This window comes from Euwallacea fornicatus, chromosome 36, assembly GCF_040115645.1.
Source record: "Euwallacea fornicatus isolate EFF26 chromosome 36, ASM4011564v1, whole genome shotgun sequence".
In the NCBI taxonomy this organism is placed as follows: domain Eukaryota; kingdom Metazoa; phylum Arthropoda; class Insecta; order Coleoptera; family Curculionidae; genus Euwallacea; species Euwallacea fornicatus.
The window spans coordinates 2,096,222-2,111,873 of NC_089576.1; the positions used below are offsets into that span (position 1 = coordinate 2,096,222).

Here is a 15,652-nt window from a genome sequence, read left to right on the forward strand (position 1 = left end):
GAAAAATGTGATTTGATTAAATGTTTTATATCGTTAAACGAAAACTCACAAGCAGCCTGTGGCTTACACTTCTATACCTATCCCGAGCGATATCGTCCAGATAGAAAACTGTTTAATGAATTGAAAAATAATTTACATAATTATGGAAGTTTCAAAAAGTTTAGACGACAACAGTACGATTTAAATGAAGATAACGAAGCTGAAAAACTAAATGCAACTGGAGAAGTTTGAGAAGATGCAAACACATCGCTTATTTTTGAAAATAACTGTAGACATACTTACATAGTCAAAAATGTTTTAAATTGGACATTTTTTGATGTCATAGTTGACTGTGATATTCATTTAAGATCAAAAATTTATGTCGGTTTTTGACAAAACAGTACGCTGTAGCTAAAAACTAAGCACGCCACTGCAGCCATATCGAAAAAGAGCCTTAAGAATGTTTTTGTTTCACTTCAATATTATCCTGAACAAAAAAGTTATGAGGAATTTTGAAAATGGCCGAAATTTTATAAACGCCCTCTAGCGCTATGGACTTTGAAAATATTGAAATGCGATTTTCGCTATTAATATTTTCGGCAAAATCGAGCTCTTGACATCTATACTAGTGTTTCCCTACCTTGTCGGGAAATAAAACTTTCCCGTCAAAACACTCGAAAACCGAACACCCTGTACATTCGCTGGAGACTACAAGGTAATCAAGATTTACATTTTGCAATTGCTATACTGGGTGGTTTTTTTAGCATGTCGACAAAGAGTCAACAATGTAAATGAAAGGTGACATGATTTTAAGAAAAAAACTTCACATGAGTATATGTCCGATGTCAATTATTTAAAGATTGAGAGGACCTCAAAGTTTTCTGCACATTACCGATTTATTACTAAAAATTATAATAATGTAATGCCGGTCCAGTTGCAGGGCCACCGCCATCTCCCCACTTAAATCCGTTGGATTTCTATTTATGGGGTCATATGAAACCAATTGTGTAACAAGAGACAATTAACACAAGAGAACTGTTAGATAAAGTACAGATGGCTGCTGCTGATATAAGGAATCGTCCAGATAAGCTGATTCGGGTGAAAAACTAATTACTTGCTCGTTGTGAAACGTAAATTCTCGCAGGAGGAGATTTGACGCAACTCCCATGATATTTTTTACTTTTAACTGTCTAATTTGTGTAATTTTTTGTAATAAATAGGTAACATGCGGGAAACTTTAAATTCGGCTAAATTCTTAAATAATTGAAATCGGACATATGCCTATATGAAGTGTTTTTCCTAAAATGACCTCACCTTTCATCTGCCTCACTTTGTCGGTGAGCTCAAAAAGTCACCTTGCATTGTCGGATATTAATTGGACACTCACGAAATAAAACTTTTTAAATTATTCAACTATTTGAATATTACCGACAATTCAATTACCCTACAACAATGTATATTTGTAATTGGACAATTTCGCATAATGTACTTTTTGCTCCCGTTTCTGCATTTCATTAAAATAAGGAGGAAGCAACCAGGAAATAACCGAATGTCGTGACATCATAACTTCCAATATCCATTTAATTATGAAAGGGATGAAAATGCTAAGAAGCTAATAATCTACTTAAAATCTCTTTTAGGTTGTGTGATCTGGTAGGGAGAAAAAATTAGACATTTTTGCTTATATTATTTCCAATTTTTTAGAACAAGTAAATAACAGAAAATGACGTGAGAGAACGAAAAATCGAATATAAAATGACATCCCTTCCGGGCATTGTCAAAAATAATTAATTCCTTCATCTTCCTTCAATCCGTCAACTGTCACATGAATTCAATTTAAATATGAGATTAATTAGTAATAACAAATTTAATTAAAAATTACACGTGCAATTAATTAATCACTTAATTAATGGCGTAATATTAATGTATAAACACTAATACTCACATTTAAGAATCATTAAAACTCATTCTTGACTGGTTAATTCAGATCAACCCTCATGTGCAAAATTGTAGAAAACACTATTTCCTATTTCCGTCTTCACAAGGTATTTCACTGCACTTGTAGACATCCTGAAATGAAATTTAAATTACTGGTCAATAAAACACGCCATTGTAAGTAAATCCCGCAAGGCCCCAAATATTTTTTCTTTTGTTTCGTTTCTCGTCAGTCCTTTCAAAAATAAGATCTTTTCCGAACTTAATTACTGGTCAAGGAGTGTTAACCAATTCGTAATTATTAATTAATTAATTAGAACAATTTTGGTTTTTTGTGTTGCGTAAAAGCTTAATTTTCAACTAATGCTTTAATGGCGGAACTGCTCGAAAGAGGTCGTTGATTGAGCCAAACTGTCAGGCTCTAGAGTGAACCGTTTTTCAATTTTGTCGCTCCCTGACATTCGCCAAAAAACCAAAAATTAGAAAAACGAAAGATGCACTTCGCATCTAGGAAACTTGGCGCAATAGATGAAAACTGATAACGTTGTTAAAAACTGCCCCAGAAAGGCTTTTGCGAATGCTTCAATCCCATCTTAAATATAATGAACTGTTTCGGATTTATAAGGGAAAAAATGGAAAAAAAAAACTTTTCCAGGGATTTTGGGAAAAGTATTGGCAACGCTGCCGATTTGGAAACTTATAGTTACATACATTTCACGGCTCTGCCCTACCTAACCGTCCTGATATGTCTCAAGATAACGAAGATCTCAATTGCCGGGCGAGTACAACCCTGTAATTTTGGTAGGTTTTATAGGGAATGGTTTTTAGGTGTGCCTACCCTTACTATCCCCGAAACGGCGAGAGTTCAAACAAAACAGACGAAAATTGTCCCTTAGGGAGCTTATTAAGGAATCTGTTACAAGGTTGCCAGATTTTCAGTGGTTTCCTAAAAATTTGGAAAAATATGAAAATGGCCCCAAACTTCAATCCCTGATATGTCGGCAACTGTTTGTTGCAGAAAGGAAGTTTAAATTGCAAAGTTTACATGTTTCTACTCTCTACAAAACGACACGCCATTGTACAGATATAAATAACTGAGTAATTATTATAAGGAAGGAGAGGAACATTACTGTAGTTAGAGGTTCTGGAAAATGAAAAAGTACTTCGAAATACAATTACAACGTATATTAGGCAGGGTGTCCCAAAATTATCTTGCAAAACTTTAACAACATAATGTAATCAAGGCAAAGAATTGTAAATGGTCTACAAACGCTTTGTTTTCAAGATAGGATACAATATCAATTTTTTCTATCGTACCTTCCAGGGCTTTTCAGCAATTAAACTCAAACTTGGTCAACGTTTTGAGGCCTACATCGTTGAATACATATTATAACTGATTGCAAACCCCACAGAGTATTATTTATTTATACACACACACACGCACACACACACACACACACTCACATACACACACCCCCCCCTTGTTTGTTTAATCTCTTGTTAAATGCAGACTTTTTTTGTTTCACAATGCATCTATATTTATCCCTATTTTTCAGTTATGTGAAAAAAATTTCTATGAATTCACATGATTTTTCAATAATAATTCTTTGTGCTTAAATGAATGTTGTGTGTGAAGCGGTTGGGGCTGGTACATGTTTATATGAACTTTTCGCTCTACCGAATTGCTGGATTTAATTGTCCGTCACCCGTAGTATTTAAATCAGTAGTAAAATAGTATTTAATTAATAATAATATTTTATTTAAATAAAAATGAATGTCTAAGCGCGACGTACCCGAGTGAGATGAACAGTTCCGATCGCAAGCGATGCTAAGACTTAAGCTGGATTTAAGAACTTACGGTGGATATGAGGGCTGGAGAAGAGGTTGCCGGCGTCCATTAATAAATTATTGCAATTGCCAATGTTGCATTTGGTACAGGATGTGCCACCAAGGTGGCTTCTACTGGACACACTTCGCACGCGTCAAATGCTCTAATTGCTTCTTTGGATGTCCACGTAATAGGGATCTTCCCGTTTATCTTGCCTTGTAATAACCCATTAATATCGGCTTCGACTTTAGCTGCCTTGAGTAGGAATCTTCTATAGAAATTTAATTAACTGTGTGATATGGGGAACATGCTCGAATATCATGTTTGGTTGACACAAAAGGCAATTTAAACGAGCGGTTATTCCACATTTTTTAAACCGTTCAAATAGCGTTTCTAGATATTGACCATGTCCCTCTACCAAACTTCACTAATAAACTGTTGGAAAGTTTGAGCTGCATTGGATAATCCAAACGTCACGAATTGAAACGATTTGGCTGGAGAGGAAACGGGCTTAAGTAAATTCAGATTAAATATGCTTCAGCTTAGGCATGTTGGAAAAGGAAAAACAGGTCAACTCGTTGTAATTTAGGTTAAAAGAACTTTAGGAGGAAGTCTGGTTAGGGAAACTTTGGAAGAAACAATGTTTTTTATTTTCATTTTGTTTTGCCTTAAAATCTCATGTTGATGGATTCCCCTTGAGGCGGGTTGAAGGCAAATTGTGACCCTCATACACAGAAGGAAAAACGTATTTATGGAAAATTATTGTGAAAAACCGCAGTCGAGACATCGCCAAAACCGATTGCGTGATGTCGTGTCAAGGAAACAGAGGTAGTTTATTTTTTCTTCTACTAATGACGCCTGTTCCAAATCTTCCGATATTCCGATTTGTCATGGTTACTCAAGGGGCATTATTGAATCCTACCAATTTTCCCTTTGCACACGAAAAAAGTCCATAAATACGGGGACAGTCCGAGAAATACCCGATCTAACACTTAAAGAAAAAAAATTGGAAAATATTAGTCATTCTGCAACGCAACCTCCTTTAAGATTGACACAGTTTTTCCAGCGATTTTCTGTGGATTTATAGTAACAAGCTTCGAATGCTTTAGAATAGGCGTCAACCTCAGACTCCACTTCTTCATTATTAGCAACTCTCCTTCGATGACCTATTTTTCAAGTTTGGAAATAGGAAAAAATCTGAGAGGGCCAAATCTAGTAAATAAGGTGGTTGAGGAAAAAGTTCGAGATTAAATTGATTGATTTTGGCCATCGCGATTACGGAAATGTGGGCTGGTGCTTTGTCTTGATCTGAAAGCTTTTTTTTCGACAAATGCGGTCGCTTTTTCCTTATTCCTTCGCTCAAAAGCTGCAATGAATTTGTAACATAGTCTCCGTTGGTTGTTTTTATTCTAGAGAGAGAGCGAACAAAAATGATCCCACGTACATATTAAAAAAAAAAACTGAAGGCATCACCCTTCTGGCAGATGGGACGGTTTTCGCCGTCTTTGGAGCAGATTTTCCCTTTTGAGTTCGCCATTTTGACTGCTCCTTCGTCTCAGGTGTGAAATGGTGAAACCGTGTTTCATCCGTGGTTATGAATCGATGTAAAAACTCGGTTTTGTTGCTGCGAAACTTTACCAAACGATTTCTTGAAACATCCTCACCGCACCGTTTTTCTTCATTTCGTGCGCAAATTTTCCATATTCAATTGTTCGGTCAAAATGCGATGTCCAGTACTTTTCGATATTGCATCATGCGTGCTAACTCGCGCAATTTTAGCGAACGGTCTTGCAGTACGATTTTTCGAATTTTTACCACAACATCTGAAGTGGTCAAATCTGGAGTGTCACTGGGTCAACTACTGCGGAGTTCGTCTTGGCAGCGAGTGCGATCGCGTCTAAACTCGGCCACCCAGCATCTTGCAGTCGTCAAGGAAGGACCATATTGTCCCAGAATAGAATCTAGCCCAGCTTTGATGTTGGATGGATTAAGACGTTTCGAATGAAAGAGTTCTATCGTGTATCGATGAGAAATTTTATCCATTTTCACAAAATCTCTGTAAGCGCTCGCTAAAACCGGCTCCAAAACAGACACAAATCCACATAGCACCCTCAAACTTTAGGCATAATTTTTTTAAGGTTAAGTTTCTGTAGTTTAGGCAAACTTTTAACAAAAAAAATCGCCCTTTATACAGATGGCGCCTACACATTTGTCAGGCCGGGGTTGTGACATATGTCAGGTCGGCATTGTGACATATGTCAGGTCGGCATTATGACATATGTCAGGTCGAGTACTTCTGGGACTATCCTCGTACATGACAGTTATGACGACATTACAACCCGATGTTTTCCTTAAGCAGTAATGGCAAATATGGAAAAGCCAATTTTCTTTCGATTTATTCTTATTTAACCTGATTGTAAAGTGCGTGTTTCCAGGTATTTCCTTAATACCGATTCGGATAGAGCAATTTAAATTTCCCACGAAGAAACGGTAGGAACTGTGTGTGTGTGGCCCTATAAACAAAAGCAGGGATCATGGAAAGTTAACATAAGCGCTGCAGTTTATCGCAGGATAAATCTTGGTTCGATATGTGGCACATCCCCGATCCGGGCCAAGGGATGACCGTACCAGTCACAACCCCCATAATATTATAAACTGCCATATTTCCTCTTCGGGGTGGCCGAACTTGAAAACATTTCTGATAATTGAATATCGAAAGCCGTAGTATCCCCGGAGAGCATAAACAGTCGAGTTTTTTTTTGCAAGATAATTTCATGTAGGCGTATGGGAACGCATGTGAACTTGGACTTTAGCTCTTAAGATATATTTATATTGATGCTTTAAAAATCTAGACAAAACATAAATAGTTGCAAAGTAAAAAAAATCTTGTTTCGACAAATAAGAGCAATTGATTAGCACGTGGTCCTATCGGAATTCGATGGATATGTGCACCAAAAATAAAAACATGGCGCCGATAAAGAAATTCCCTTATTAACAAGCTTTAATTTGCTCTGAATGTGTTATCTCAGAGGCAGATTGTTTATGCGAAAAACGCGATGGGTCACCAAAAAATAAACATGATACCTTGTCACGTAGCCTTTGAATGCAGTTTTTGAAGAGGTGGACTTGCCCATGATGATCTTTCGGTCAAGTCAGCAAACAATTCGATATGATCTTAAAGCAAAGGTCACGAAACCAAAAGTGACCAAACCAAACCAAAAAAAAAAAAAAAAATTTTTGGGGTGCCAATTGTGATTAATACAGTTGGCAAGAAATTTATGAATATTTAACCCTGAATACAGAATAAGGAAAACTGACATAATTCTATGGAATAGGAATTTTGTTCCACGATGAAATCTACCATGATTATGTAACGATGGACATTGGGGAACATTTTTTTTTTTTTTTCGGTAGGGATAACCTTCACGGATACCTAGTCTGGTGATCTGAGCAATCAGATTTTGTGGGAATAATTTTTTTGAAAAATCTTCCACATCCTTCCACTTGCGACTACTGTTCGGCATTACCTCAAGCGATGGCGGATGTTTTTAGCTTTCGTCTCTTATGATTCTTCCCACTTTTTCCTTCTTAGTTAGGATTTCTCTTACGAAATTGTTGCTCTTTGCCCACGTCTCTTCAATTTTAACTTTTCATTCACTATGTTTTCCTCATTCATTGTTATCCTCATGTCTTCCTCCAACTTGTTCCTATATATTTGCCACCTTGGACACTGCTCTGTAGAAGCACTATCTATAACATCCATATAGAGTCCGCAGCTGCATCAGGAAGTAATAGATCTCCCGTCTCTTAAGGAACCATACTTCCACCTGTCGGATTACTATTTCTCTTCATGCTTTCACTCTCGCTTTTATCACTCATCTTCCCTGCCCTGCATCCATGACTTGCTCTCTCTAACATTTCATCCGTCCTCCCCCCTCTAATGGATTTCAGTCCTCTCTGCCATGGGATTGTTCATCGGCATAATTCCTGCAACAACGTGCGTCGCCCCCCTCGATACCGATCGATATACTGAACACATTCTATATGCTGTCTTGTTCCCTAGAGCTAGATCTATATTTGCTCAGTCATAGTATTCTCGGGCAAACCAGGGTCGCCTGTTACAATGTTGATACCACCTCCCAAATCCTTCCCCATTTCTTTAATAAAGGCCTGAAGGTACTGGGTCCTAATGAAATCTGCTGCCCTCACTCGACAGAGCAAAACCGGGCACTTCCACGACGATTCACTCATTTTACCTTCTGCGTTAGCTATCACTGATCGCTTCTTAGGGGGTCAGTTGCTTGATGTTCAAGATCAGAGGTGTCCAGGGGCCACCAGTTGAAGGTGCGGGTGGGGCTTTGGCCCCCTGGGCACCTATACCTGACACATTTCTTTTTGAGTTATAATTGAAAAATTGTTGTAAGTGCCCATGGGAACTCATAGGAATTCGATATAATTGTTTTCAAAATGTGTTGTAACTAGCTAAAATTGATAAATTAAACCAAGATTGATTGAACTGTAAAAATGATCAATTATTGAATATTCTCTCGTAATTTTTGGGGGCCTCATGGGAAGTTTTGGGTAAGCAACCAATCAGATCAACAAATTAGTGATTTTTTTTGTTTTATATTAAATTATGTAGTTATTTGAATTTATATTAACAATTAACCAAAGTCCTACGGGTGTATCGCACACATTTATGAGGATCATTACTTATTGTTTATTATATTTTAGATAAGAGAAGAGCTTCTGCCTTAATTGCGATTGACCTAATTATGCACTAATTGTTACAATTTAACTTTATTCCAGTTGTATACAGGATGTTTCATATTTTAAGGCACAAAGCGTTATTACGTAATCTACGTTAGAAAATAGCCCTAGGTCGCTATAAAAATTGCAATTCAAAGAGGTTTTAATTCAAAACAGTAAATTTTCAGTCATTTCTAACTTGGCACAGAAACCCTCGGAACGAGGAATATTCACGATTGCTTTGAACGATTGAACTCTTGCCAACCATCAGGGGTTCCAGAGTCACCTCCGGCAAAAATGCCAAAATAATTTAGTGTGCAGAGACCATGCACAAAACTGCATTCGTTTGCGATATTTAATTGTTTTTCAGCTTATTTGTTGATATACGGGGTGTTTTACTGAAGGAAACGCCTTTTAGGCAGGTTTAGCGTCTAAGCATTAGTTTTGATCCACTTTTTCTATATAGCGTGTCACTGAACTATCTAGCCCAAACTTCGGAAGGGGGTTCTACACGTGAAATGATACCAAAAATTCCAAGTGCCGTTGGAAAGCCATTTAAGTTTCATGTTTTGCACAACCATTGCGAGTTTACCTTATTTGAACCTTGCTGACTTTTTAGAAGCCCGAAAGTCGAACTTTTTTATTTCTTTCTTTTTATTAAACTTTGAACTCTCCATTGCTTCAAAATGTTCTCCATCTTAAATAAAAAGCATCTACAACCAGATACATGTCGGCGCCACCATAAATTTAGCGAATACCCCTAAGTAGACAGACTCTATGTATTGGTACGACCCTATGTAATCGATCGGGGTTCTGGTTTTCCTCGCTCTTCTGTCGAAACTAAAGCATTCATTTTCCTTATGATATGACTTCCAGGAACCCCAGGAATAAGGGACACACTTGTTTTTAACACGCAAGGGGGGCAAAATGGGGCCAGAGGACGAAATGAAGATTGGGTGAGGTAGGGCAGTAATTATCGAGAGTTGGGTTGGAGAGGTCTGGTCCCGGATTGTCATGTCTCTCATCCTTCGATTCGATTATCATACGGTTTACCTTTTGTGAAAGAGATTATCGCCATAAGACATTTATCAGAATATAGGGTAGCCGATAGTTATTCGTTTACATATAAATTAGTGTAATCTCAGTGACGTTTGTTATTAATAAAAAGGCGGTATTGAGTGACTATTCCTAGTGTTTAACTTGAGACTCATGGCTTCTGGAAGCAATTCTGTTTCTCCTTTTCTAACATACATTACTGCCGTGGTAACGTTTCTTGAGTTTGTCGTACTTTTGAATGGGTAAGGGAAGTATTAGGTACAGAAAATCGTTTGCACAGAGAAAAAATGTATTTGCAAAAATTGAAAAATATTAAAAAAACGCCATAAGTTATAAATATTGTTTGAAATTCTCTCCTTCATCTGCAACACATCTGCGACGAATGAGCCGATCTCTCCTTTTGTGTTGCTTATTTGGACACAACCAGCACGTATTCTCTTTCAAGTTTTTCAATTGTGTCCAAATTGCCTTTGTACATAAGCGTTTTTAACATACCCCAAATTTTCTATCCACAAATAAGTTTTTCCATCGTTTACACAGAACTTTTTAACCGAGTTTGTATTGCATTTTTTACCAAATTTATGATTGTTATTCTCGAAAAGTAACGAAAAATTTTGAGTCACAATACACAATCGGATGCAGTTTTAATAGACTTTTAATTTGAGGGGTCACCTGACCCTGGTTCCAATAAAAAGTAAAAATTTGAGCCGCGCGGTATAACAAGAATGTTAATCGCTTTAGACTGCAAACGGTTCGTGTATTATTATAGGGATAATCTAAGTGACTCGTACAACACGGAACATATCCACCGTCTGATAAGTGACTTTACTGAGTGATGCGAAATTCTTGAACAATTAATTTTAAAAAAATATATAATAATAAAATTTTAATGAAATTATTTACAAAGTCGGAGTCCGGTTAAAATATCGCTTATTGCAGCAATTTTCCTCACGTGAATAATGGACTGAAGAACGAAAGTTCAGTTTATGTGTCGGTCAGTCTCTGAAAAGTCCAGATTGTCGTTCAGGTATCAGCAGGTACGAAGTCGTATTTGAGCCTGCGAGCATTCCAGTCTTTATGAACATAAACCGGAAGATAATTGCGCCTCAAGGCTGCACCGTATTTACTATGAGTTTCTTTGAAACAATGAGCTGACTCGAATTTTCTTTCGATCTCAAATTTTCCAGATTCCCTCCTGTCATCCCTTGGAGTAAAATTTGTTGATTCATTGCAATTCAAATTGTGGTAAAAAAACGAACGCCCCGAGCGGATAATTTGAACTTAAATTTGTTAGCAATTAGAACCTCATTTTATGCCAAAAAAAACGTCGACGCTGGCTATAAATCTTCGGACTCATCCAAATAAGCTTCCATCCAATAAATCACTACCCGGTCCTGACTTTGAACTCAATTGCATATCAAAATCCGTGCTTTGGAATATTTAAAAATAGGTAATTACCAAAAACATGTTAGTTAAACAAAGATTTGACTTTCATAACATTGCACTCATTATTGCGACTTTTTGACTCATTATCCTCAAAAAACATCAGCTTCGTTACATAAACTTATCACTTCAAAATAGTCCTCGTAATGTGCGTTTTATTACCTTATTATTAGGAAACAAAAATATTTTTTTTAGTGTTACGGTTCGCCAATTAAACTTAGACTTTTTTCGAAAATACAATCATCTCGTTTTTGATCTTCGATCGAGACTTTATAGAAGTTCCGAATTTAAAGCTTTCGGACCTCGATGCCGTACGAGTCTCCGCTCTTGCATGAAGCTGTGTAAGACATTGGGCACATGACGATGATGATCATTTTACTCGATATTTATTCTCATATTTTTAAAGAAAAACCCACTTATAAATAACTCAACAGCCATTATGCAATTTAATTTTAGTGTGGCAGCTTATTCGATGAAGTGCAATCGATATTATAATATAGTAGTGTCATCCACTTGATTAGTTCCTTTTGTTACTGGAAGAATACTGGATAATGCACGATGGTGTGAAAACGTGTTGGTATTTCAGTATGCTTTCGGAATTCGGCTGTTAATGGGTTATTGAGGGGCTTTCCAGGAGTGTGTTCTAACTATACTTTAAAAGTCGTTCGAATTTTTTTGTTCTTTCTCACGTGAGGTGGATATGAAGCACAATGAATTTTAGGCATAAGTGAAATATCGATCCTGGAATATTATCGAGTGCGTTAAATATGGAAAGTTCGCAGAGAGGTCATTAGCCTATGGACTGTTGCGGTTGAATGGAAGATGCTAAAGAAGTTAGTGCTAGTTTATGTCGATTCGTTGTAGAACTGATGATTTTTTTTTTAACTCTTTCGAACCATTCAAATGCACGATTGGTCTGGATATAAGTGGGTCACCTAAAAATCACATAACGTACCCCCTTGCACATTAATCGCACGAAATTCCGGCCTAAAGCGATGTGCTCGTTGCGCCATCTTCCGCCTGGATCGCGGTGTCCCGTGTACTTTCCGGAAGCGACGCTCATTCCGCCGCGAATCGACGTCGGCGACGCCGACCGCATTGTGCCGCCGCCGCGACCGCCCCCTCCCGTTCAGGACGTTTTCGTTTATGACAAGATGCTTAGAGTAAGTCCTTTCAAAATTATGTATCTGGTAGGAGGATTAAGGCAGATTTTTCGATTATGACGGTAATCCCTGTAACATGGTACTCATTTTCGGATGGTTTTTTTTGAAAAATGCAGTGGTGAAGCGGGATTTGCGTTAAATTCACAGTTTCTTTTTGGAATACCTCGATATTTAGGCCTAAACAGTTTCACCGAAAAAAAAACAGCTATAGTTTGTAGTTTGATTTTTTGAGTGTGTTAAGTAATACGTACGAGTCTAAGGTGCGTGGAAGGGATGTAATATTCAAATAACAAACAGAGAGATATAATATGCATGTTCTACAGACCAAACTAACAGGTTAAAATTAACAGTGGGAGTGTATACGGGTTGAATGAAGATGGTGGTATGAACGTACGACTTTCGGTTGGTTATTTGTTATTCCCACAACAACTCTAGCACGAGCAGAGGCGTGATATACAGGGTGACTAGGTTTCTTGCAGCAAGGGTTATCCATGTATTGTACACATAAAAAAAGGATTGTTTGCAATGTAAACTATATTCGAGAAATGCTTTGTTTAGAAAATACATGGTGTTGAAATTTAATATTTTTTTCAATTTATATTTTGGAGCTTCCAAAGTTTTTGAAATATTTAGCTAAAATTTTAAGCATAAGTTATTCTTTAGAGTCCACATGATCGAATAAGAATAGATGATCGTGAAAATCTACGGGGTGATATTTATTGAGGCTGCGATCCGTTTTATCATCCTACACTTTTTTCTCGAGAATGACGTAATGTTTAAGTTTGAAAATTTAAATTATCTATTCAATTTAGAAACTTTTATGTGTTTTGACAATTTTAGAGCCTGTCACTGTTTTTCAGTTCTGCATTTATAAAATGGTAAAATAATGCATGTTTTTTTTTTATATTATTTTTATGTATACAGGGTGGGGCACCAAGAGCGCCTCGGGGTATTACGTCCTTATTAATAATTTAATCGAAAATTGTTTTTGGAGGTGTATGTAGGACCTCACGAAGTACATTTTAAAAATATTTTCATTTATACAGGGTGTATATAAAAAAAGATACATCTCAAACGTATGTTTTTTTTAATGGAACACCCTATATTTTATTACGTATTTGGAATTATAAGAAGAAAATAGTAGAAGTTTGTATCACAACCATTGGGTCTAAAACAATCGCTTCTCGAGAAATTTTAGAAAATATAAAAATGAAAGAGTTACGAAAACATTTTTTTGCTAGGTGAAATGAGTTATTTGGCTATTATTTTTTTACTAAACTGATATACAGGGTAAGCAAAAAGAGTGGTAAAATTTTACTCCCTTATAATTTAGCATAACTTTCTTATTTCAAATGGAATATATACATTTTTATGTATTACTTAGAATCACTAATTAATTCCCTTTCAATTGATACTATAGTGTTCTATACCTATCAACAACAAAGGAGGACATGAATATTCGAATTCAAAATGCATTCAAAGAAATAACACCAGACATGTTATCAAAAGTGAAATTTTCTTTTCAAAAACGTATTCAATTATATATTGAAAATGATGGCCATCATTTCGAAAATTTACTGTAAATTTTAAACTTTTTTGGGAATCTGTTAAACTGTAATAAATACTTTTAAAATTCGTCCTCTATAATTAGCTTTCCTTAATAACCATAGCAACCAATCCAAGGCATAACATGACAATAGTTTGTATTATTTAATGTTATTATTGAAAATTAAATAAAATTTCATATTATGGGAAAACGGTAAGATAGGACGCTCTTGGTGCCCCACCCTGTAGAATACGCGGTTAAAATCCTGCTACAGAGTGGTACCTAAGAGTATTCCAATATGTAAGGAACTGATTCTCTGGATGGTTCTAAGACGAAAACGTTATACAGGGTCTCACAAAAAATTAGGTCAATCCATCAATTACAGATTCTCTAACGAAAAATAATAGAACTTCTATTATCCCATTTTTCATTTTGGAGTCTCGTGCTCGCTATACAGGGTGTCAAAGTTTTAACTTAAAAACTTTTTTATTGAGTAAGTCAAGTACTTCGCGAAGAATTAAATCCATATTTGGTAAACATATTTAGCTTAAGAAGCCTCATATTGTAAAAAAAGGAAATCTAATATTAATTAACGGTTAAAAAAAATAAGAGGTTAAGGTACATTTTGTATTCCCCTCCCCCCGAACTTGTTTGGTTTTACGTTAATAGTTTCCAATCGAGATTTACTTAAAACACTATTTATATTTACAAAATTTTGATAGAGTTTTTTATTTGACAGAAATATTGAAATTAATTATGTTTCAGATGTGCATTAATCAATTTTTACTTTTAATTCAATTACTGTTTATGTTTTGACCCTGTATGTTAAACAGCCATTGTTGTTAAATTTTTAAAGGATTAGACCGTGGTCGAACCAATTTTTATGATAAAATTATTTCATTTAAATGCAAATTTAGTTTTAGTCATATCATTTATAATCAAGTATTTTTCGTAAGTTTTCTTACAAGCAGCCAAGCATTAAATGCAATTTTTCTATCAAATGAAGAACTCGATCAAAATTTTGTAAGAGACAAAAAACTGTGAAAAATGAATGGTATTTTAAATAAATCTTGATTAGAAGCCACTGGCGTAGAACCAAACAAGTTCGAGGGGCAAAATGTATCTTAACCCTTCATTTTTGTTAACTGTTAATTAATGTTAGGTTTTCTTTTTTTTTAATATGAGGCTTCTTAAGATAGATATGTTTACCAAAAATAGAATTAATTCTTCGAGAAATACTTATTAAATAAAAACCTTTTAAAAGTTCCAACTTTGACACCCTGTATAGCTACCACGGGGCACCAAAACGAAAAATATGATAATAAAAGTGCCATTATTTTTTTTCAGATAATCTGTGGTTAACGGCTTGACTTATTTTTTTTGTAACACCCTGTATATAAACATATCTTAAAAAGTGTCGTTTCCGAGATATAGGGTGTTAAATATTGACGAAAATAAAATATTTTTCTTCGTATTTTTAAAATGGCGCAAGATGTTTTATTGAAACTTGGTATACTTACACAATAGCCCAAACAGCACATTTTACTTTTATATAAAGAATATATAACCTTTAACGTGCATAGGGGTTACCGTGTTGATTATTATAGGAAAATAGGAGGTGCGACAGTGGTATTTTCCAAATTGGATACGTTTCTTCAATAACCAATTCGAAATGTAATGTAAATTCCCCTTGCGTTTTTTGGATACGTTAATCCGTTTTTGACAGAAAAAAATACCCCATTGAAAATCTATGTTAAGAATAATAGCAATTTTGTTAAGGAGATGAAGTTAACCATACAAAACAAACGAAGTATTATTTACGTATTTTATTGTTATTTTTACAATTTCGTGTTGCTGTTAATCGTAGTCCGCAATTTTAACAATTTTTTCATTTAACATTCTGTATCTCGGAAACGTCTCATCTTAGGGCATACATACGTTTGTACAGGACGA

At 35.7% G+C, this 15,652-nt stretch overlaps 1 protein-coding gene and 1 long non-coding RNA gene across 5 annotated transcripts in view; one reads left to right on the plus strand and one right to left on the minus strand.

Moving 5' to 3' along the window:
- The window catches only part of Root (ciliary rootlet coiled-coil, rootletin), a 57,766-nt gene that overhangs the window by 21,424 nt on the left and 20,690 nt on the right, over nt 1-15,652 (plus strand). The window contains exon 1 of one of the 3 annotated variants that reach the window (XM_066300532.1): nt 11,479-11,823. The exons of 1 other annotated variant lie outside the window; for it this stretch is intronic. In XM_066300532.1, the coding sequence (XP_066156629.1) occupies nt 11,806-11,823 (18 nt within the window). In that variant the 5' untranslated portion in view covers nt 11,479-11,805. Of the gene's footprint in view, nt 1-11,478; nt 11,824-11,869; nt 12,154-15,652 lie in introns of those variants that run through there. One more of the 3 variants, XM_066300531.1, reaches the window with a different exon arrangement.
- Nucleotides 1,654-15,652, minus strand: part of LOC136349165 (uncharacterized) — a 30,062-nt gene continuing 16,063 nt past the window's right edge. Inside the window, exons 3-4 of one of the 2 annotated variants that reach the window (XR_010733769.1) lie at nt 3,773-3,997; nt 1,654-2,049 (exon numbers count right to left, since the gene is read on the minus strand). This is a non-coding gene — a long non-coding RNA (uncharacterized lncRNA). Of the gene's footprint in view, nt 2,050-3,772; nt 4,014-15,652 lie in introns of both variants that reach the window. The other variant, XR_010733768.1, reaches the window with a different exon arrangement.